This window comes from Hemicordylus capensis, chromosome 1, assembly GCF_027244095.1.
Source record: "Hemicordylus capensis ecotype Gifberg chromosome 1, rHemCap1.1.pri, whole genome shotgun sequence".
Taxonomy (NCBI): Eukaryota; Metazoa; Chordata; class Lepidosauria; order Squamata; family Cordylidae; genus Hemicordylus; species Hemicordylus capensis.
The window spans coordinates 142924028-142948970 of NC_069657.1; the positions used below are offsets into that span (position 1 = coordinate 142924028).

Here is a 24943-nt window from a genome sequence, read left to right on the forward strand (position 1 = left end):
CCCCCCCTTTTTCTTGACTGTTAAGAAAACATTCAGTTTAACTGCAAAATGATAAAAGAAATAATCAAATCTAAATGCACCACTTGTGTCAGTTCTCTAGGCTATAAGTATCATGAGAACTTAGCAAGAATTCAACTGTAACAATAAACTCATTTGTTCTTATCCAGTGATCACTTGCTGGTGCAAAATTCTGGAGTGCACCTGGAGCTCCCGGTCTGCAAAAGCTTCACCAACCAATACAATAGCTCCAAATTAACTGTATGCCTATGCAAAGTGTGTAGGAACTGTGCATGCACATTAGAATACATGCAAGGTCTGGACAAGGCAGTGACTATAGTATCTAATGAATGCACAAACGTTACGAAAAGGTTCAGGAGTTCATTTAATGTTTCTGAATTCTGCTGCTACTGAACCAATTCGTTCCTTGCAGGCCACATTGAAGAAGGGGATGGTCAGCCCAGTAACATCAGCACAGACTGTGCAATCTATATTCCTGGCTTGCTGCTATGAAAGTAAAAGGAAAAATACCTTTTCCTTCTCAGACACTTTCCTCATGGCTGTTCTCAGGAGCAGCCTAGCCTAGCCGCTCAGCCTAACCCCACTTCCTAGACTGACTCTTAGCCGAAGTTAAGGGAGTGAGTGCTCCCTTAATCTAGCTGCCAGGATCGTATGTCTCCTAGGGCTGCATGGAGGCCAAGGAGACACAGAGACGGGCACCTAGATTGCCTGTGATGGGGGAATCCCCCAAGGCACCGTGCTTGTTGCGTGGTGCCTGGTGGGATATCCAGAGGCCAGGAAAATGAGTCCCAGCCTCTGTTGATCCGTGCTACCAGGAGCAGCAAGGGTCATGTGGGTGCGTGGCTCATGCGCCAAATAACTGAAGAGCGATTGCCTGGGGGGAAGTAGGTTGAACCCTTCCATCCTGTCTGCCCAGTTGTGTGAATAGCCCCATCATGTGGATGTGCCAAAACAGTTGCATACCTAAACTTTTTTTATTAGAGCGAGTTGCCCTGAAACCTATGCATTCAGAAAAGCATATGCCTAAGTACAGTACATAGGATGCAATCTAGCAAAATGCAGCTTGAGCAGTCCTGATTATTCCACAATCTTATGGGTGCCTGCACACTTCCTCTGCACTGTTGTATGTGTGTATCTAAATAGTCTGTACAGAATGTTGAATTGTAGTCAGTGGTTCTAGCTTTTTAAAATACTGAATTCCAAAACTTTGACACAATAGAGATGCCTCTCTGCTGGAATTATGAGGAAACACAGAGAAGTCATTCACACAATCAAAAACTGTGTTCTACCCAGGTTTAAGAGCGGTGTGTGCTCCCAATTTTCATTTGTGTGGAAGTAAGATTAAAGGAAAACGAGAGTAGAAGCGACGGTGTGGAAGCAAGGCAAGAGGAAAAGCTACCCAGGTTTTCCTCCTACCTTGCTTCCACACAATGGGCCGGGTCTCACGATCAGTGAGACCTGGTTTAGAAGGGCGAGCGGGTAGAGCGGGCTAAGCCCGTTCTCCCTGCACACGAGCAGGGAGGATCGGCCGCCCAGATGATTGCCGGCTCCGTGATGGAGCCGGCAGGGGCTGGGGAGCTCGGGGGCTGCGTGGCCCCCAGTAGCTCCAGTATGCCCTGCGCAAGTGCGCAGGGCATACTGGGGAGACCCCCGGAGCTGGGAGGTGGCTTTTCGCCTCCCCTCCGGGGGTCTACTCATGAGTAACCGCACCACGGCTACTCACGATCTTTAAAACCAGGTTTGTGGAGCACTCGCTCCGCAAACCTGGTTTTAGGGGAGGGGTACTTAGGGGGGTTACCCGCCTAGGAACCACCAGGCTTGCAGCCAAGCCGAGTGGTTCACACGATGGGGCGAAATCGGGCTACCCTCCGCTAGCCCGATTTTGCCCCCTTGTGTGAATAGCCTCAATCACTTCTACCCAGGTTTTCCTCCTACTCTGCTTCCACACAACCAAAAATTGGGAGCACACGCATCTCCTAAATCTGGGTAGAACAGTTTTTGACTGTGTGAATGATCTCTGTATGTCCCTAAGCATCTGGGCTCCAAACGGAAAAGAAATGTAGAGAGGCTTGGATTACCAAAACTAAATGACCTGTGCCTCATTATTCTAACCTCTGTGGTTTTACACAAGGGTAAGAGTTCTGTTATTATAATTTCAACAGTATTCAAGTATTCAATAGTATTTTCCTTCCAGTCTTGTCCCCATTGATCTTCATCTGAGGCTAGGCCTATTTAAGAGGAAAATAAGGGTATGAAAGCTCAACAAACAAAGCTGATATAATAAATATAAAAGCAAGATTGCTCATTAAAAAATTCAAAACTGGTAAAAAGTTCAATGCAAAACATCACTTGCCAATCTAGCAGTTTGAAATCATTTAGCCATGTGTCACATCACTTCCAAACCCTACAATACCCTCTTCCACCACCCGCTCCAAGCAGCAATGCAGCAATTTGGGGTCCTTCTATCAAAAAGGGGAGGCAACTTCTAAGATTCAGAGCAGCAGAATCTAGTTAAGGAGCACTAGAAACAGGTGCCTGATGCAGATGGCTCAACAGTGGGAATTAGCAAGTGATCAAATGATAAAAAGGAAAGATAAACTTGGATAATTTATTCTGTTGATTGTAGTTTAAGTCTGCATTACATGAAATACTTTATGATTTGGTAGTAAAATGCACTGTGGCATGTACTGTGTGCAAAAGATAGACACTGTTGTGCCTGGATCCCATTCTATGAACTGCTCTAGACAGTTGGGGATACAAGAAAGCAGGTATGAGTTAATAAAGATTATCAGCTTTCTATGGCTGGACATCTGGATATTTCCCTCCAGTTCTGAGCTCCCCAAAATTCCTTGACTCATTAGTCTTGAGCAAAAGTAAAATCCTCTATTGGGGAAGACCACACACACCCACACAAGATATTTCAAACAAAAAGGGTTTTTCTGAGGAAATTATGGGAGGCAGTGGGCTGGAAGAAATAATCACGCATTACAATGAAAAAGCCTGTTACAATCTAAATGACAGTGCCGCTAGCATAGACTATAATTTATTATAATCCATCATGAGAAGGGGAAGGAACCAGTGTGGGGAAGGGGAGAGAATGCTGGAATTTCAGCATCTGGCCCCATCCAGCTCCATCCATCAATCTTGTGGGAAAATCCTCCCGCCATCTCTCGCTCCCTGGGTCATTCCGAGACAGGCCATCAGCCTTCCATTCAAAAAGGAAAGAAAAGGGACAATAGCTATTCAAGACCCTGCCAGGGTCATGGCCCCTCTACCATCAGAACTCCTTAATGACCCAAAACAACAACATTCATAGCAACTGGGGAAGGAGGGGAGGGGAGACACACAGAACAATCGCTCATTCAAGAAGGCAGCTTGGGGTGTGAGGGGAATGCTGCCCATCCTTCTCTGAGGCCACCTCACAACAGGATACTGACAGCATTCTCAGTTTCTGAAAGAGCCAGCAGATCCTTCTCTGCCAAAATTGTGCTAGTATCCTAATCTTAAAAATCTGAACTTCTCCCCTCCTCACACTTATTGGGGCTTTGCTCTATGTGCACATGCATAATCACTTCGCTTTAATGAATTTTTAATGCTCTTTCACTCTTATCTGTTGTCACTTAGAGAGGAGTTTGAACTGAAAAAGGAACAGAAATATGCTTCCCTTGGAAAGAATATATCCTCCTACCTGAGGTATTTGCTCAAGGAAAAGTTACTAGGATGCACCAGGCCCATCATAGAGAAACAATGAATGCTCTCACTGTTAAGGAAAAGCAGGTTTTATTGTGTTTTTGTTTTCCCAGATCTTTTAATGTTTTAACTGCTCTGCTATTTTAACATTGCTATGATGGTTTTGTTTTTATTTGTAAGACATTTGTTGAAAGACAGTATATAAATACTTTCAATAAATAAATATCTATACTCTGTGTGTCGGCAGTGTTCCTGGAAATATGCAAGGAATATTACTTCATATGGGTTCCCCACGCCCCCACATCTATGTTGTGCACACAGCACAGGGAGCCATGCAACCTAAAAGCATGAACACTAAGTAAAACAGAGAACATTCATTTTAAAGTATGAAAGAGAATTTCTAATCTGTGTTAGTGACTGAAAGAATGGAACCAGGAAATGCTATTGATTCTAGAAAAAAGAATTTAGAATTTTAAAACATATGATCTCATGGGCACGCCCTTGAAAGAGCAAAAGACACTGGGAGGTTATGGCTGACCAGAGCCATAACCTTTAGCACCACTGCTGGCATGGAGACTCCATGTGAGGAGAAACTAGAAAAATAAGACGCAGTGCTATACTTTATGGCAACAAGTAAACTGGGTAAATAATCACATAGGTTCTTTTGATATGGTGCCTGTTAACATGTAAACCAGCTGCTACTGGGAAAAGTAACAATATTCCTTCATGGTGGAAAAGCATTCCACCCAAACCCACCATGTTTCTAAATAGTGTTGTCTTAAGATTTCTTACTGCCTTATGTCCCTTCATCTAGGTCCTCAGAGATATTTTTCGTAGATGAATGCAGTATTCAGGTGTTATGTCTTTCATTCCAGATCTAGAAAGCAAGCCAGGCTGCTGGAGGAACTGGACACATCCTGTGTTGCAGGATTAATCAAGACTCTAATTTCTTTTGCAAGAACAATGGGAAAGAGAGTCCACATGCCAACTTGAAACACAAGCAGTTTTTCACTTTCCATCCTACATCATCTACAGCATTAAGATTTATGAAGTCATCACATTGTCTTGGTATTACCTCCTCCTTTCATAAGGCTATGAGTAGTGCCAGTATGGACATAGGAGGAGTCTGTTCCAATACATAAAGTGTCAGATTGAAAAGGTTTCAAATGCTAACTCAACTACGGCCTTACATCACAACAGCACATCTAAGGATGCTGTAGCAAACAGTGTTGGGATTGGGACCAGGGAGACCTCCCCACTCACCCAAGAAGCTCACTGGGTAACCTTGGGCCACTTGCCATCTCTCAGCCTGACCTATCTCACAGGTTTATTGTGATGATAAGATGGGATTATGAACACATCCAAACAGGCGGGGACATGCACTGGTTCCTCACCCATCCACACAGCTCACAAAGTTGGCTAACCCACTACTACAGGATCTGCAACCTGCATGGCAGATTTGCTATCTGCACAAGCATGTGCAAGAAGAAACACTTATTAGCTTTTCCAGGCACATGGCCTATGCTTTTGATTCTACTTCAGCCTCAATCATCCATCTGTAAAATGGGAATAACAGCAACTTTGCACGTGTTTTGAACACAAGCAAGGTAAACACTATAAACGTTCAAAATGTACTGAACATTAAAATTGCAGCACGAGATAGCAAGAAAATGGTCTCTAGATAAAATTCTGAACTCAAGGGGCAGAAAATTCCTTTCTCTTATTTTCCCCAGCCAAGTGAATGCATTTTTTTTTTGTCCAGCAACCTCCAAGGTTTGAAGGAAACCCGTTTTTGTTGGTATTCCTTTTCAGACTTTCCTTTTCCAAGAGCAAAGCAAACATTAATCTCTGCCTGTCTCAGAGCAGAGAAAGGGCTATAGACAGACAGGCAGCCTGCCCGGCCCACTTTCTTTCCTGACCCACTGCCTCTAGTGCCAAGCTGGGATGAGATTAGACTTCGAAATTAGTTTGACTTTGCCTCAGCAAATTCAGCCAGGGAGATGGAATGGAAGGACAAGCAGACATATTGCTGTTATCACCGTGGCAACCACTCAAGAGGCTAGTAGAAGGACAGTGCTTTTATTCAGAGCAAGAAAGTGAGTTTGGGGAAGGGGTGGGGAGTGAGGTAGCCCAGACCACAGCCACACAGACAAGTAGCTGGTGTGCATGCTAATTATCCTCTCAGAGGGAGCCAAAGCCCTTTGCTGAGGGAAACTGCAAACTGCCCCCTCTAAAGGATCCTGCAGCAGTAATGGCCTCATGATACGAAGCTCATATCCACCATACTGTAGAATGGGGTTTTAGGAATGTTAGTGTCAATGTGCTCTCTATATCTGTACAAATATAAAGATACATACAGTCAAATTCTGGGCTGATGGCAATCCACCAATATTATCGCTAGCAGCATGTTCTCAAATCTTTTCTTCATTGCAAAAACTCTGGCGGGAACATGACAATGTTTTACAAAATCATTAAAACTATGGAAAGATTAAATAGAGAATAATTACACTCACAATGTCTCTTCTCTCCCTCAAAACAGAAGAACTTTGGATGATCAATGAAACGGATTGGCAATTAATTAGGTGCAGGACAAATAAGATTAAAAATATTTCTTTGCACACTACACAATTGACTGACAGAATTCACTGCCACAAGGTTTTGTGATCCACACAAACTTCAAGGGCTTTAAAAATGATTAGAAAAATTCATGGAGGATAGGTTAAGCTCACCAGAGACTAGAAACCAACAAAAGGAGACAGCTACCTCAGTAGTTCTGGTATGTCTCCTAAATTACTTACCTCCCTCATACTCAACTTGTGAGCTTTCCCAGGACATTTTTGGCTGGTCACCGTTGAAGACAAAATGCTAAAACCAGAAAGACCTTTGATTTGACTTTGCAAGACAATTCTTATAGTTGTACAGGGTCCGGGGCACCCAAATATAGCAACACCTGAACCAGTAGCTGAATATCTGAGGAGACAGGTAACACGTCAAACCTAAACTATCTATTCCACAGTGGGGAGCCTGCAGGTCATATCTGGCAATCTAAGTCCAACCAAGCTTTTGCTGCTTCCCCTCCTGTCCCGGCACCTTTCTCTCCTGCTCAAGGTGCTCCTGTATCAACTTTCTTACAATATTGCATGTGTGTGCACATGGGAGTATCTCTGTAGAATCATAAAGTAAGTTGGTAGCTAGAAGTCTCCACAGTGGGAAGTGGAATGATGTCTTAACCCAGAATACAAAACATGTCGTCTTGATATACCTCCTTTCCTAGGTGTTCAAAACATTTCTTATTCATTTCCCTATTGATTTGTGTCACAATTCTGACAAAGTAGACTGGCCAGTATTAATAGTCTTCCAGGGATCCACAAATTTAGGCTTAGTTCACTAGCCAGCCATTGTGGTCACCACCAGTCCCCTCTCTTTTCAAATTCTTTTCTGGCACACAGGTAGATCCACTTAGGAGAGACATGGGTCTTCTGACATTTGCACTAGGATATGAAGTTGGTAAAATAAACAGTGAGGGCCCCCCCTCCTACTGCATAGGAAGTATCCCTGCTGTTTCTTGCCTTCTCAAAAATGGCAGTGGAAATGAGACCTCTGATGAGGAGCTCTGTGTAGTGCTAGGTGTCCTGTTCACCCAAGGGCTGGGGCCACTTGCCAATGGCAAACTGGCAAATGGCCTCGATACCTCAACATGGGGAGTGGAGGCTGAGACAAAGTGACATGCCTAAAACTACCCAGTTCATGCTAGAGCTGAGATTTTAATTGGGAACATCCACTCTCACATGCTTAATCCACTGTACTATAGCAGTGCTACAGCCTGTAGCACTGCTATAGTATAGTGGACTACAGCGGAGGTAGGGTTTCCAACTGGGCTAAGAAGGGTCTCGGCTGCGAAACCTTAGCATATCCAAGCAAGCAAACTACCACTCCAAGCTATGTACAGAGACATGGTTCAGCCCCAAAGCAGAAACACAGACTCTGGACTGTTCTCCCAGTAAACATTCGCTCTGTGACAACTGTGGCTGCTTTTTACAAAACAACTAAAACCTTTTTATTTACCCAGGCTTTTACTTCCCAGAGGCTCCAGGTTCCTCAGCTTTCTTGCATTTGTTTCTAATTGTTTCTTGGAGATTTATGTTTTTAATATTTGATTGATTTTAAGGTTTTAAATGTAACTTTTATGGAATTTTATTATATTTTAACTTTTGTAAACTGCCTTGAGGTGCATTATGAAAGGCAGTATAAAAACTGAACACACACACACAAAGTGTCACAGGACTTCTGTGTTACTGTAAGCCTACACACCAAGAATTCCTTTTGTGTGTCCTATTCCATGCAGAATAGAAGTGAGCACATCAAGGTTCTTGGATAAGTTTTATTTTTCTGTGCTGAAAAATGTAACTTCATCATTGCAAAGCTAACTCCCTCAACCATCAGCCTGTCTTCATGTTTTGTCTTCCAGGGCTGCAGCAGGCTCACTATAGTGGAGTCCTATAAAACTTGATTTCCATACTCTAAGACAATGCATAGAAACACTGATCCATCTAGCTCAGTATTGTCTACACAGACCAGCAGCGGCTTCTCCAAGGTTACAGTCAGGAGTTTCTCTCAGCCCTATCTTGGAGATGCCAGGGAGGGAACTTGGAGCCTTCTGCATACGAGCATGGAAGAGCTCTTCCCAGAGCAGCCCAATCCCCTAAGGGGAATGTAAGACATGTGAGAGAGTGCTCACATGTAGTCTCCCATTCAAATGCAACCAGGTGGACCCTGCTTAGCAAAGGGGACAATTCATGCTTGCTACCACAAGACCAGTATCCAGACCAAGGGTTCCAAACCTAGGGTCCTCCAGATGTTGCTGAACTACATCTCCTAGAGGCTATTCACACGATGGGGCGAAACTGGGCTGGCTAGTGGAGGCTAGCCAGATTTTACCCCATCGTATGAACCACCAGGCTCGGCTGCAGGCCCAGTGGTTCCTAGGTGGGTAACCCGCCTAAGTACGCCTGCCCTAAAAATCGTGAGTAGCCGCAGTGCGGCCATGAATTTATCCGTGAATTTAAAAAGTGAATAGCCATGAATTTAAAAATTGTGAGTAGCCGCAGTGCGGCTCCGTGCTGTGGCTACTTACAAGGAGATCCCCAGAGGGGAGGCCCCCCACTCCCCGATCGGCCTCCGCACCCCCCAGCGCCCGCCAGCTCCGTCACAAAGCCGGCAATCGTGTGGGCAGCCAATCCAGCCGCCCAGGGCTCCCACACGGATTGTCTGAGGGGAGAGCAGGCTTAGCCCGCTCTCCCCGCTCAGCTCACCAAACTAGGTCTCACCGATCGTGAGACCCAGCTCCTAGCATCCCCAGCTATAATGTATTGTGGCTGGGGGTACTGGGAGTTGTAGTTCAGCAACATCTAGAGGACCCCAGTTGGAAACCAGTGGAGAGAAGAAAGCTGGTCTTGTGGTAGCAAGAGGAAAGCTGGTCTTGTGGTAGCAAGCATGACTTGTCCCCTTAGCTAAGCAGAGTCTACCCCGGATGCATATGAAAGGGAGACTAGAAGTGTGAACACTGTAAGATATTCTCCTCAGGGGATGGAGCTGCTCTGGGAAGAGTATCTTAAGTTCCACGTTCCCTCCCTGGCTTCTCCAAGATAGCGCTGAGAGAGATTCCTGCCTGCAACCTTGGAGAAGCCGCTGCCAGTCTGTGTAGACAATACTGAGATAGATGAACCTATGGTCTGACTCAGTATATGGCAGCTTCCTATGTTCCTATGATCTGGACTATTGCAGTCTTCCTTCAGACCTCATTTGGGATTTAAATTTAAACATTTGGGAGAGCCAGCGTGGTGTAGTGGTTAGAGTGCTGGACTAGGACCGGGGAGATCTGAGTTCAAATCCCCATTCAGCCATGATACTATCTGGGTGACTCTGGGCCAGTCACTTCTCTCTCAGCCTAACCTACATCACAGGGTTGTTGTGAGGAGAAGCTTAAGTATGTAGTACACAGCTCTGGGCTCCTTGGAGGAAGAGAGGGATATAAAATGTAAATAATAAATAATAAACTGCCTTGGATGTGCTGAGGAGGAGCAAGAGGAGGCAAATAGAAGGTGTGTGTCCCTACTGATTCTTCTGAACTTCTCAGCCACCTGATGCATCCACCTAGTACAATCCTGCTGATAGGGTTGGAAATTGGTGGCATGATTCCACTCCTATCTGACAAGAAGGCTCCATCATGGAGCTGGCAATCGTGTGGGCAGCCGATCCTGCTTGCCAGGGATCCCTCTCCGCTCGTGAGCGGAGAGAGCAGGCTTTGCCCGCTCTGCCCGCTCTCCCTGCAAAACTGGGTCTCACAGATTGTGAGACGCAGCTCAATGTCCTGAAGTCCTGCCCTGACATGCTCAGAAGTGCTCATGGTTACAATGAGGCTATTCCCACAACCAGGAGAAACTGGGCTAAGGGAGAAACTGGTTTTCCTGGCCGTGTGCTGCAATGGGAGCCACAGGGCTCCCAGCAGCAAACCTCCCTAAGTGCCCCTCCCCTTAAACAAGGTTAGTGGAGCGTGCGCTAACCCTAACCCTGTTTTTCTATTGTGAGTTGCCACGGCGCAGCTCCGAGGCGCAATGACTCACAAGGAGACCCCTGACCGGGAGGCTGCAACAAGCCTCCCAGCATGGGGGTCTCCCCAGAATGCCCCGTGCACTTGCGTGGGGCATGCTGTGACTTCCAGGGGCCAGGTGGCTCCCGATCCCCACCGCCCCTACCGGCTCCGTGACGGCATAGGCGGAACTAGGGGGGGCAGCCAGGGCATGTGCCCTAGGCGCCACTGAGGAGGGGGCGCCATGCAAGTTCCCGCCACCCCCACCCCATTGCCCACCTGCCCAGCTCCAGGGCCCCTCAGCCACTTGCCATCCTGCTTGCCTTGCCTCCGACTCCGACCTAGGATCAGCGAGGCCTGCAAACTTCAGAGAGCTCTTCTCTCCTCGCTTCTCAGCTGATCGGCGGCTGGGCAGGGCTTCCAGAGAGGCCTCTGAGTAGGCCTCCCTGAAGCCTGAACTCAGCAGGCCCCAAGCAAGCCAGGAAGGAGGCAGGAAGAGTTCTCTGCAGCAGAAGACCCTCTGCACAGACCATCCAGCTCAGCTTTGGCCAGGTAGACTGTGAATTCCTTTTTGTGGTTACCCCCCTCCCCTGGGTATATAGGGATCTGCTTGCCATAGGGCTTTGATATGGAGTGGGGGGACTGAGAAGTCTCTGAATATTTAATTTAAAACAGATTGGAAAATTTGCTGGCTTTAAAAACAAAAATTGTCTAAAAAGGCCTATAAGTGGCTTGTTTCATGGCAGAAAATTACAAAAACTTCTGGAACAATATTATATTTATTTATTCATTTATTCATTCATTCATTTATAAATGCACTTATGTTCAAGTTGTTTTGCAACCCAGAAGGTCTGAGTGAGAACTGTGAAGCATGTGTTGTACTTTTATTTTATTTTTCTTGTGTGTGAACTGCTCTCCAATAACTCGCAGGGACTTCAGAGTAAATCTGGCCAACATGTGAATGCAGCACCTCCATTCCAGAGGAGATGTGTGTTAAAGGGCTTTAAAAGCCTTGTGTGAAAAACCTCCTGGAATCAAACTTTACTGAATTTGTTCACAATTCTGAGAAAACACACATAGGCTCACACTCCATGGCTGAACCGTCTCCTTTGCTAATCTGCAGTGAGGGGCTCATTTTAATAATTAGTGTTTCTAGTGTGTTCTAGGCATTAAAGGTAGCACAAATATATAGTACTCAATGTATATCACTATATATTGTGAAGTGTGCATGTGTGTATTCAGTGAAATGTATTTCCAGGCAGCATACTTATGTTGAAATATCAGACTTAAATCCTTGGGGGCCTGGGGTGTGTGGAGGCCCTGGACTTTGAGGGGCTGGGGGCCCATTTTAAAATCTCATCCTGGCCCATTCCAACCTTGCTATGCCCCTGGCGGTCACTACATATGGGTTTCTGCACAACACCTGCACAGAAGAAACTTCCATGTAGAAAAGGTGTCTCTTATAAATTGACCCTGAATTTTCCATCCATGACTGGGATATCTGAGAGTTAGAGTCAATAATAAAAGAACAGCACACTGCTTGTGACAGGAAGGGGCAAATTACAATGATTTCTTAGTCTGGCAGGGGCTGGTTTTGGCCCTGGCAGAACTTGGCTGTCTGCTCCTGTTGCAAATTCTTCCGTCTAGTGTGGCAAACTAATGTATCCTCCTCCCTCTTGGTGTCAAAGTAAGCACTGGTGTGGTGAATGCACATATATCCCATCATGAGCCAACAGTCATCATAAGACAAAGGATGGCAGAAATCATTCACTGGTTTATAGACCACCCCTCCCCCCACCACCTTCTTCTTCTCCTATTTTGCTAGTGGCTATTTGGGCAGGTGATCCTCTAGGACAAAGTCATGTTTTTTAAAAAAGAATGAGATGAGACAGAGAAAATGACACCTGGAATCCTCACATAACTCCTGACTGTTGTTCTAAGTCTTTTACAGAGATGGCTCATGTTTTCAGGTTTTGATCAAAAACCATGTCTAGATGGTACAGTGTTCCTTTTAACAGGGATTTCTAGATATTGTTGACTACAAGTCCCCTCATTCCTGTTTGGACAGGGGCGCAATTTCAGTGCTTGCCCTAGGCACTATTTTCCCTATATACGCCTCTGCGTGATGGAGCTGGTAATCGTGTGAATGGGGGTAATCATGTAAATGGGCTAGCCCAGGGCTAGCTGCCCAATCGTCTGCGGGGAAAGCGGGCCAAGCCCGCTCTCCCTGCAGAACCCTCATAGGCTCTCCACACTGCTTGTGTGGAGAGCCTCACTTTTTGTCTGCAGATACAAACACTGTACTCATGGAGGATGTTCTCATGAGCAAGAATGGGCTAGGGCAGCTAAGCCAGGGTACGTATTTTTTCTTTTTTTAAAAAAATGGCTGTGACCATAGACAGCACAGGGTGGGACTTCTAGGCACATAAGCTCGGGGATGGGGCTTCATGGAATGCTCTCAGTGATGCCGTACACGACTACCGTTTATATAACGTGTAAAGAGGGTTTGAGTTGTTGACGGTGGATCTCAGTTGTTCTAGGTGTTGAGGGTTGTTCTGGATGTAGTCACACTTCCCTTGGATGATGAAGTTCATAACTTGGAGGTGCTCTTGCACCCAGCACTGTTGATTGGTTAACCCATGCTAACTGAGCAAAGCGGTACTAACTGAGCAAAGACGCAGTTTTCAAAGTGGGAATTATCTTACATTTAGCAGTGGAGGAGCAACAGTTTCTATCCAACCCCAGCATAGCATCCCTCCAGTGTCTGTTGCTGGGTCTATCTTATATTTCATTTTAGATTATTAGACAGAGAACCATCTGGTTTATTATTTATTTTTCTATTTAAACCATGGAGAACTACTGTTGAAAAGTGGTATATAAATATTTGTAATCATTACAGATATCAAATGATATCTGTAACCAGGAGCACTTTTTCTGACTATGCTTAGTGCATCAGCTGCAAACAGACAACAGAGATTTAGCTACTGTGATAGATGCTTTGGTAAGTTTTGGATCAGACTACTATCATGTGCTCAAATAATGGTGCCTCTGAAGAATGTTCAGAAACTACAGCTGCTACAGCATGCTGTGGCCAAGACTATTGACTGGTACCAGCTGAAGAGTACAGAACATAAAAATGAAGAATAGTCCTTTTTAGGGCTCAGGAAATCCACTCATCTACTCGTCCATGGTGAATGAAAAATGATACCTGACAAGTGGGGGGTGGGGGATCATGGTAAGTCTATGTACCAATATAGCTCGAGGAACCATCCGATGAGTAAAATATTTTGTTTGGCTGGCGAACTGGACCAACATTTCTTGATCCCTGGTTCTTTTCTCAAAGAATTGCACAGGTTACCTGTGCAGGCACAATTCAAAATGCATTAAAACCCTACATATTCTTGGTCTTGGACATCTGAAGGTCTGCCTCCTCCCATACACTCTCCTCCATGAACTGAGATCACTCAGAGAGAAGTGTCATGCTCCCCCCAACCCCACCTGCCGCTATTTGAGGAATACAGGTAGTGGCTATCTGTTCAAGGGCCTTTTCCATTATGGAGCCTTCTCCATGGACCTTGGGAAGCTTGGTCAGTTCAACCCAAGTTCAGGAGGATGATTAAAATTGTTCTTTTTTAAGACAGCCATTTCCCCTCAGACTGATAGGTGTTGTTTAAAACAGTGGTTTTAGCTGCCATCAAAAGTTTTTTTTACTTTTATGTTGACATTTAAATTGATTTTGTGTTTTAACTTATTGTTTTGGTCTCACTGTAATTTTCCTATCTGCTTTACAACTGTAAGCTGCTTCAAGAGCCTACATTTGGCTTGGAGACAGGATATAACACAATAATTGGGCCAAGTCAGCTCTGGCCGACAAAAGTTTATGCCATAATATATGTTAGTCTTAAGGTGCCAGGACTCTGCTACCCACAAGGTAATATGTACCTATGCTCTTCTTAGAAGACACAGAAATGGATCCGAGGACAACTTAAGGGGATCTGATTAAGATCACTTCAGTTCTGGATCTATGGATCTGATTCAGGTTCACTTCAGTCCTTGTTCACATCATATGATGAACAGTTGATTTATTACTTACATCTCTCTTTAATAATATTTCCAACCTGCCTGAGTATACAAAATTACAGAGTCCTCTCCTCCTCAAACACTGGTCCCCTAAAAGGATTACCCAGCCTTGTTTCTGTTTGGTTTCTCTGTCATCCTCCTCCCTGCTGTATTTCCTCCCACTAAATATTCTTATTTGCTTTCTCTGCATTGGCTTTAATGGTTGTTCTTCACCCTTCTCTGCCTCCCTCCCTCACCCACTTTCAGTCTATTCCCCCCCACACACACAGACACATCACAAGACGACCTGGCTTTCATTCCTATGCACTGTGGTGGCGTGATTCACCTGTTATCTCCTCCCAGCTCCTCTCCTGATCCAATAGCTTTGCCCCTTCTTGAAGTGAGCTCACTGGCAGCAGCAAACAGGGATTCCCAGCCAAGGAGACCAATGGCTTTCCCAGGGTATTTTCCTCTTGTCAGCAAAGACTGCTCGCTGTCTACATCTCTTCCACCTACACGATTTTAATTTCCAGTCATGAGACTACAATTGCCTCACTGCTGGTATTTCATAAACATTTCACCTAGAGGTATTCAGCTCTCGTTAAGTCTCTTAATCAAGGTACTAATGAAGAAGAGGATGGGGGAAACCCAGCAGCAGCAACACCGAAGCAACGCCCACACCTCTGCCATTGTCGCCAAATCTGAAGCCATTGCCTGTGGGAATCAGAATGACTTTCTATCGTTTTTTCTGTCAATTCTGCACTGCAGTGTTCACCACAATTCACCACATGGCTTTTTCTAATGGAAAGCAAACAGCAATTATTTCCCCCAGGGTTTCCATGAAGAATTTTAAAGATCAGCATACGTGTTTGATTAATGCCCTTTAAAACTGACTTTGGAAAGAACCAGTAATTCACACACACACACACACCCTCAAGCGCATACACTTTTTTTACAAAGCTCAGAAAGGTGAAGTAAGAACAACACCCTCGGGGTGCACACTCAAGATAATTTCACTTGGATTTATTGTTACTCCTTAACAACTTTTTAATCACACTGTCCTACTCACAATCTGGGTAGGTAAAGAGTGTATTCTTCCCTTTCAATCCATGCTCACAGGTAAAGTAGAGGTTCTATTCTGTTTTCATAATTTCAAGGACAGAGTTCTTTAAGTAATTTGGCTTGTTACTCCAAATTACTTAAGGTGCAGTGTCACGATTTTGTGTATAAGTAACATTCCTTCAGTGGGAATCAACTATTGTGTACTGCTGATCTGACTTGTTGCTTGCACTTGCTGTGAAAAATTCTCCATACACCTAAACATCAAAAGGGTCATTATATCCATGTTATGTATCTACTCATCGTTTACATGTATGCCTTGCATCTGTATAAGACGTGCAGCTTAATCTTATGCACGTTTAATCAGAAGTAAATTCCACTGAACACACTTGGCTTTATTCCCAAGGAAACATGCATAGGATTGCAATCCTAGTTTTCCTCAGTCAGTGCTATTCAGCCAGCCTTATGAAACATGGAAAACTTTTGGGGCATTGTTTTTTTGGGGGGGGGTTGCCTTTGACCCAAGTTTTTGTCCTGCCCCACGCTTAACTCTCTGTAGGTGCAAATGCTGAAGAAATCACACACATTAAACAAAGCATCCAAGAACTAACATTTGCACACTGGGCTCCGAGGATCAACGGGACGTGCAATGTAGGAGCCTTTTTCTATTAGCGTGGGAACTATTAAGCGAAGGTGCAATTTTGCCTATGAAAAAAAAATTGGCAAAACATCCCAGTGGCACAGAAACACATCTGTGTTAATTCCTTGTCGACCGCCCTCCTTTTGCAGTGACAGTAGGGTTAGGGACATGTGACATGCCAACGCATCATGCACACGACGTCTCGGGAGTTCCTCTCCAGGGTTGGGAAACGTGAGTCTAATCCCAAAACCTGCCTCAGTCTGTCCCATCATCACGCCTTTCTTCCCCATCTCGGTCGGAACCAATCTTCTAGAGAGCTGTGAAATCGAGAGACGGATCCCCACAGTGCCATGAAGCTTTCCTGGTATACTACTTTTCACAAAGCACCCAATTTCAGGGCTTTACTCTTCAATAAGGCTTTTACTAGGCAATTAGGGGAGGGAAATCAGGCATGGGGGACGGGACAGTGCAGGAAGGGACCAGCTCACAGCTAGCTAGTAAGCGTGGAGGGATCGGGTCAACGTGAAGACGACGCAGGGTCACTCACCAGTGTCCTGGCGGAACTGGTGCATGGACTGCAGATCGATGATATAGGGCGAGAGCCGATTGTCCACCTGGCCTAGGACAACGCTCCCCCCGGCTCTTGGCCCGGCCCGAATCACCGCCTCGATGTGGTGGCTCACTGCCGGGCTGTAGGGTCTCCAGCGCCCGTGTTCGTTCAGCCATTCCCAAACCACAACGGCGGAAGCCAACAGCATATTTGTAGCAGTCCCTTCCAAGGAAGCGAGCGCCCCACAAATCCCAAGCACCAACCCGAGCCTCTTTTCGCTCGGTCAATGTCCGATCTTTCTCGCCTACCCCCTTTAAACTCTGCAACGTCACGGCCACGGGCTGAGTGGCTGGCTGCTCCTTGGACCCGTTCCAGATCTTCTTCTTCTTCGTAAAATTATTTTTTTCCACTCGCAGCGAATATGTGGGTCTCGTAGCCAATACAATAAGATAAAATAACCTTAGGTCTTCAGGTTACTGTTCCGTGCAACAGCCACAAAATGCAAAGCCTTCGAAAGCGTTCATCCCTCCTATTTCAACACTCTTGCCTCCCTGCCTGTAAAATCCATGCATTTAAAAAATAACAAGGACCCATCCACTCAGCGAGCTGGAAAAGCAGGTTCCGTCATATGCTCTGTGAAGTGGCTCCGAGGGGAATTTCTCCGTGTCTCTACGGCAAAAGGAGGGTGACTCAGTTACACCAGTTGCATCTCCTCCTACTCCTCTTTTTCTCTCTGCAGTTGCACGGGGGATCCTTCGGAGCAGCAAACCCTTCTCGGAATTTCATGCTCTAGTTTCCCTCCCTCCTCCCCCTCCTCCCTGTGCACTAGATGCAGCAATCGCTCCAGTCCAGCTCCACCTCCCTGTTGCTTTTCTGTCTGTCTGCTTTCTACGAGGAATCCGGGTGAGTGGGGTTTTCTCGGCAAAGCAGGAGAGATCCAAGCCCCCACCCAACGCGATGCCCCCTTTCGACAACTGAGAAACAATAACCCATTGCACGGCCAGGGGACTTCACGCCTGCCTAAGGCAACCCGCAGCCTCACCCGCTACAACTTCCCTGCCTTAGCAAGGTTTGGGAGTAGAAGCCGCAGCACCACCAGCTCCCCAGGAACGCAGCGTTTCCAGCACACTCGTTCCTGACTCCTCTCCCCCTCCTCTCAGCACCATTACCTCATGCTCGGGCCCCCCGCCCCTAAGCCCACCCTCTGGCCAGCGTCAGGGCGCCATCTGCTGACCATACGGAACGAAGAGCGACTGCAAGAGGGACTGAACCACCTCACTGAAAATAGGGGGTGACAGGCGAATTGCCACCACGAGCAGGGAGAAGGGTTACGCCGGGACAACAATGGTGTTGCCAGTATGTCTGTAGTGTAGAATCACCCCTTGTCCTGCTTCTTAAGACCTGTCGTGTGTTCTGCTAATATACCCCAATCTTTCACGATAGCCTCTCTAGGTCCTTCAGCATTTGAGATGAGAAAATAGGTGAAGTTGTTTGATGTACGAGTCGCTCCTTCATAGCTAGGCAGCGTGAACATACCATTTCCATGGTCTAGTGACTATCAAAAGAATGGGTAAACCTTAAATTTAAAGCGCTCATTTATCAAGTATCTTCTAAAAATGCACATTTCTGGATATCCATATTTTCCCAATCTGTCATGCAAATATAAGCTCCTCAAACTTGGCAATTTTCAAAGCTCATTGTAAGCTGGATATTTGTTGTATTCTATCTCCTTCTATTGAGAAGTTTGTCCCAGTGGGGATCCTTTGCACCTGTAGAGAGGGTGTGGGGGTGGAGTCAGAAAGAATAAGGGCAGGGGAGAAGAAGGAGAAAATGGAGTCTTTATTCTGAATAAACTTTTAGTTAAATACATAAGATTACTTTGTGTTTGTGAGGGAAGCAGCTATAAAACATTTGGGGAAGAGATTTTGAACCAGTTAAGCGTGTGAGCCTGCAAAGCTTGTGAATGTTCCTGCAACCTCATTTCATTGCATTACTGGGCGTGGCCTACATTCCTAAACTGTTTTCTACTATCACTGTTGCTGATTGTTTCTCCAGCTTCGTGACCTTCGTGCACAACCTCTGAAGTTGTGTCTTTCTTATCAATCCTGGACTGTTGTTCACTGGATGCCCATTGCAGCATGGTTTAGATCCCACCAACACTTTTTTGTCTTGTCCACTCCAGGAGAACCTGCTCCTCCCTGGAAACAATTGAGGTCCTATTTCTACAATTACCTCCTACCATATAAACTCCTGATTTTACTCCAGCAAAGCAGAAGGCTATATTGCTTCACTGCCTGGGCCCTGAAGGCCAAAGAATATATAATCATTTGCCCTTTCCTGCCAACTTGGAAGGGCATGCCAATTCATATGAAGCTGCTCTTCTAGCCTTAGCCCTTAGATGATCATTTCAATCCTACTTTGAATGTGATTGCAGAACATTACAAGCTCTGTTCTAGATCTGAACTGCCTGGTGAATCTGTCGATCAGTAAGTCACAGCATTGTGCGCCTTAAGTGTAACCTGAGGATTTGCCAGTAAAGTTCCGTGAAAAACTGCTGTTGGAGCAGAAACTTACCTTGGATAAAGTTATAGAGATGGCAAGGAACAATGATGGCTGGTGGTACCTGGGGTGGGGGTGGGGGGTACAGTATGCAAAGCAGGTGATGGGTAGAGTCACAGGTAGTGAGAGGTGGAGCCAATTGTGGGCAGCTGTGGAGGTGGAGCTAGGACTAGGTGGGTGCCTTAGCAATAACTGGCAAAGTGTAAGTTTGTAGCTAATGAGTGGGATCAAAATAAAAACACAAGCACACAAATCTCAATTGCTCATCAGCAGAGACACAGAGAAATATGGAAACCATCAGTTGCTTTATAGTGCTTAATGGGACTACAGTAGTTCGTAGATTTGTATCTAACATAGTAGGATCAAAACACAAACACACACACACACACAGAGGGAAATAACTGTATAAGCTAGGGTTTCTTAACCTTGGGCCCCCCCAGATGTTGTTGGACTACAACTCCCAGAATCCCCAGACATGGCCTTTGTGGCTGGGGATTCTGGGAGTTGTAGTTCAACAACACCTGGAGGCCCAAGGATAAGAAACCTTGGTATAAGCCATAAGTAAAGTACAGACCAGCTACAAAAGGCCAGCGTGGTGTAGTGGTTAGAGTGCTGGACTAGGACCGGGGAGACCCGAGTTCAAATCCCCATTCAGCCATGATACTAGCTGGGTTACTCTGGGCCAGTCACTTCTCTCTCGGCCTAACCTACTTCACAGGGGTGTTGTGAGGAGAAACCCAAGTATGTAGTACACTGCTCTGGCCTCCTTGGAGGAAGAGCGGGATATAAATGTAATAATAATAATAATAATAATAATAGCAATGGAGTTTGGACTAGACAAGTGTGCTGCATTAATAATGAACAGAGGGAAAATAACAAAGACAGAAGGAATAGAACTGCCCAATGGAAGCAACATCAAGAACCTGGAAGAGAAAGAACCTTACAAATACTTGGGCATTCTCCAGGCTGATAACATCGCACACACTGAAGTTAAAAGAAAAATTTGAAGTGAATACATCAGGAGAGTTAGAAAAATCCTCAAGTCCAAACTCAATGGCGGGAACACCTGGGCTATACTTGTTATCAGATACAGTGCAGGAATAATAGACTGGACCCAGGCAGAGCTAGAGATGCTAGATCGTAAGACCAGGAAAATCATGACCATCAATCATGCTCTGCACCCCTGCAGTGATGTCAATAGGCTATACCTCCCTCGCAGCTCAGGTGGAAGAGGAATGCTGCAAGTCCATCAAACAGTAGAGGAGGAGAAAAGAGGCCTTGAAAAATATATCAAGGACAGTGAAGAAGATGCACTTCAAATGGTCAATAATGCGAAACTATTCAACACCAATGAAACAAAGCAGGCCTACTAGAAAGAACAAGTCAAGAACCTAGCAGAAAAATGGAAAAATAAGCCCCTGCATGGTCAATATTTGCACAATATAAGTGGAAAATCAGACATCACCAAGACCTGGCAATGGCTTAAGAATGGCAACTTGAAGAAAGAAACAGAGGGTTTAATACTGGCTGCACAAGAACAGGCACTAAGAACAAATGCAGTAAGAGCAAAAGCAGAAAAATCCACCACAAACAGCAAGTGCCGCCTTTGTAAAGAAGCAGATGAAACCGTGGACCACCTAATCAGCTGTTGTAAAAAGATCGCACAGACTGACTACAAACAAAGGCATGACCAAGTAGCAGGGATGATACACTGGAACATCTGCAAAAAATAGAAGCTACCTGTAGCCAAAAATTGGTGGGACCATAAAATTGAAAAAAGTTGTTGAAAATGAAGATGTAAAAATATTATGGGACTTCCGACTAAAAACAGACAAACATCTGCCACACAATACACCAGATATAACTGTAGTCGAGAAGAAAGAAAAACAAATCAAAATAATTGACATAGCAATACCAGGGGATAGCAGAATAGAAGAAAAAGAAATAGAAAAAATCACCAAATACAAAGATCTACAAATTGAAATTGAAAGGCTGTGGCAGAAAAAGACCAAAATAATCCCAGTAGTAATTGGCGCCCTGGGTGCAGTTCCAAAAGACCTTGAAGAGCACCTCAACCCCATAGGGGCCACAGAAATCACCATCAGCCAATTACAAAAAGCAGCTTTACTGGGAACAGCCTATATTCTGCGATGATATCTATAACCATTGACAATAAAATTCAGCCATCCCAGGTCCTTGGGAAGGACTCGATGTCTGGATAAAACAAACCAGTCAATAACACCTGTCTGACTGTGTAAACAAGAAATAATAATAAATAAGGCTGCTTCTGTGGAGAGTAAATGTATTCTAAAGTCACCAGGGCAGCTTTGCCTTCCTGATTATAGGATTTCAAAAGTAAGTATTACTAATCAACAACAACAACAGGAAGAAAGAACTCTGAGCCAGAGTGGTACAGTAGTTAGTGTGCTGGCTGGACTAGACTGTGGAAATCAAAGTGGCACCCAGCTGTTCAGCAGGCATGCAGTAGGGAGAGGGTGTCCCCATGCATCTTTGCTTCCCATGGTGTCCTCTAAGTTACAGGAGATGGTTCATAGCTGCAGCAAGTATCAGAAAAACCTGTGATTTTTCTATTATTTATGTATGAATTTTTGAAATAGGCCGGCAGAGCTGCCCTTGTAACTTCAGAATGCATTTGTTCTCCACTTTTGTAGCTGATCTCTGCTGTGCTTTTCCCTGTGACTTATATAGATTTACTTTACAAAAATAACCTGTGCTTCCTCCAAGAAGTCCAGACTGGTGTCCTGCACAAAAGGTCACTTGCAAGAGGTGCACAAAAAGGGGATACTTTGCTGAAGTCTGCAGTCTACTTCATACTGGTTCACCATATGATAAGGATGAGACAGATGAACCACTTCCTGGCAGTGTTTTAAATGTGAGACTTAGAGCCTGCCTCTGCACATTGTCAAATAAAACTTAATGGCCATGAAGTGTGGAAGCTGGCTGATTCTGGTACACTGTCGTTTCCCATGGGATTTATAAGAAACTCCTCACAAAATCAGATCTGCACCTGCAGCCTTCAGACATCCACCCATGGGGATATGGAGGTTCCCTATTGCCATAAAAGGATATTTCACTGTTGTCCTGAAATACAAAGGACATGCTGCAGAAGGGAAAGTGTATGTGTCACAAAAAAGGAGTTTCAATATTTGGCTGGAAACAAGCAGAAAGATCTATGGATAGTGTTAGACCCAAATAGCATGGTACCCATATTACAGATGATGGAACAGCCATATGCCAATATGATTGCTGACTTCTTGGGTGTTTTTGCTGATACTCCTGGCACTGCCATACATTTCAAACATAAAATTCAGATGAAGACAAATGTAATACCTGTACAACACAAAGTGAGGAACCATAGCATTGTGCCAACCACCTAGAGAGGACAGAGGCGTATCTAGGGAAAATAGCGCCTAGGGCAAGCACTGAAATTGCGCCCCCTGTCCAACCATCTGACACCCATCTTTCAGATAATTTACCATAATATCAGCTCAAAAATACAAGTCAAGCTCATTATTCATATTTCAAAAACTATTTAGTAATGGATGTAGCCAGACCAAAAAATGCTGGAAAACTACAAATTTCAGTTAGCTGGGGCGCATGAAATACCCAAATACTATGTGGAGGTGTACTTGGAAAACTAAAGAGAAGTACCTGTCTAATTCTCTACTATGCATTGTAGCATCACTATTACGTAAGTTTTAGAAATAAATGGAAAATTTGGCTTTTCCCAGCTACTCTGAAAATAATTAAAGGATATGCAAAGTAAACTGTGTCACTGCTTGGAATATATTCTAGTATTTGAGAAAGACAGTTAAAATGAGAGAAAGAGAGCAAGAAACTCCCAGTGGGCCTTAATACTAAGGATTTCACACTGATTCAAAGATTCATTAACTCACCATTAATAGCCATATTATTAAGACATCATATTTAACTCACTTATCACAAGACGCAAAGAAAGAGCAAATGAATAGAATCCTAGCTCATAAGCTTCTGCTCAATATTCACAAGCCCTGATTCTCTGTACATAGTTCCAAACTAAATATGTGTACAGTGACTTATATTATATTATTTTTATTTTTACCTGTAGCCCCTTCGGGGTGCTTCCTAAAGGCTGGGGGGGGTGTCTGCAAAGATTCCCCCTCCCCGCACTGGCCTCTAGGGCCTTGCAGGGACCATTTGAGCATGTGTCGTGGCCATTGTTTAAAATGTTTTTTTTTTAATGGCCACTAAAAACAGAGGCCATTTGAGCATGTACAGAGGCCATTTTGTTTTCGGCGACCATTTTTAATTTTTTTTAAAAAAAATTTTAGAGAATGGTGCCTCCCTTCAAGTGGCGCCCGGGGTATGTGCCCTGCCTGCCCTACCCTAGATACGCCCCTGAGAAAGGAGCTCTTAAGACCCCCTAACCCTAACCCTCCCTAACCCTAATCCTTTGGATTAGCCTCTGCAGCTTCGGTATTTCAAAGAATGATGCATGCAGGCAATTTTGGGGACTTACTTTTAGGACTACATTTTTAGTGTATGGCAAAACCATTGGGGAGTATGATGCTAAACTGACAACATGGTCATACTATCTATGCAGAGAAATGTCAGTTTTGCACACATTAGGTGGCATACTTGGGACAAATTGTGGCATACTTGGGACAAATTCACCTCCTATGATGAAGGTTCTGGTTGTTCTGCCATTCTTGCGAGGTAGGACAGTCTCGGGGCTGGAACACCTCTGTTTGAGCACGTTGATCGCCTCACCTCACCTTCTGTGGTCTCTCCCATTACCTCGGGTGCATCTGGTGGATCGCTGGGGGTCTCTGTGTCGAGTATGGGTGGATCTGGATCTGCTGTCTCCTCCTCCTCAATTCCTCTGAGATCAGGAAGCATAATCCAGTCATCAGGGTGCTTGGTCTGGTTGCTTGCTTCGGTATAGGCCCCCTCTGAAGGTGTAGCTCTTTCATTCTCATCAAAATACACCGCTCTGCTTATGGTTATCTTGTTGGTGTCAGGATCCAGAATTCTGTAGCCTTTGGATTGTGCTGAGTAGCCTACAAAAATCCCTTTTGTGGCCCTAGCCCCTAACTTAGTCCTTTTTTCCTTTGGGATATATGAGTAAGCCGTGCTTCCAAAGACATGCAGATGCGTCATGGATGGCTTATGACCATGCCAAAGTTCATATGGTGTTGTTCCTATAGGCTTTGCGTGCATTCTGTTTTGTATGTATGTAGCAGTCATGATGCCTTCTTCCCAGAATTTCTGTGGGAGGTGTGTGTCAGCAAGCATGCATCTTACCATGTCCAGTAGACTTCTATTTCCTGACACTTCATTCTGTGATGCGTTGGAAGCTACCGTGGTTTGATGCACGATTCCATGTTCTCTCAGGAACTGCTGTGTGGCGCTGGACATATATTCTCCTCCATTGTCTGTGTGTAGGATCTTTGGCTTCCAGCCAAATTTGTTGCTTGCCATGGCTACATATTGCTGGAGTTTCTCCAGCATCTGTGATTTCTCCTTTAGTAGAAATACACACGTGTATCATGAGAAATCATCTGTTATTGTTAGAAAATATTTTTGATTACCTATGGTTGCTGGTAGTGGTCCAGATATATAGCTGTGGATCAGTTCTAGGGGTCTTCCGGTCTTCCTTTCACTCTGCTTAGGAAATGGCTTGTTAACTGCTTTGGACTCAAGACAACAAACACAGTTAGTTACAGTGTCACATGGTACAAAATCAATGCCATTATCTAATCCCTTTTCCTTCATGTTC

The 24943-nt window shown here is 44.9% G+C and overlaps 1 protein-coding gene across 5 annotated transcripts in view; it reads right to left on the reverse strand.

Annotated features, from left to right (window-relative positions):
- The window catches only part of DTX4 (deltex E3 ubiquitin ligase 4), a 54846-nt gene extending 37046 nt beyond the window's left edge, over nucleotides 1-17800 (reverse strand). Inside the window, exons 1-2 of one of the 5 annotated variants that reach the window (XM_053285233.1) lie at nucleotides 6507-6784; nucleotides 6066-6146 (exon numbers count right to left, since the gene is read on the reverse strand). Coding sequence is in view for 2 of the 5 variants with exons in the window: in XM_053285231.1 (XP_053141206.1) it covers nucleotides 16603-16813 (211 nt within the window). In the remaining 3 variants the exon portion in view is untranslated. Of the gene's footprint in view, nucleotides 1-6065; nucleotides 6147-6506; nucleotides 6785-8842; nucleotides 8863-10576; nucleotides 10711-16602 lie in introns of those variants that run through there. The other 4 variants (XM_053285231.1, XM_053285234.1, XM_053285235.1 and 1 more) reach the window with 4 other exon arrangements.
- Nucleotides 17801-24943: the final 7143 nt, after the last annotated feature.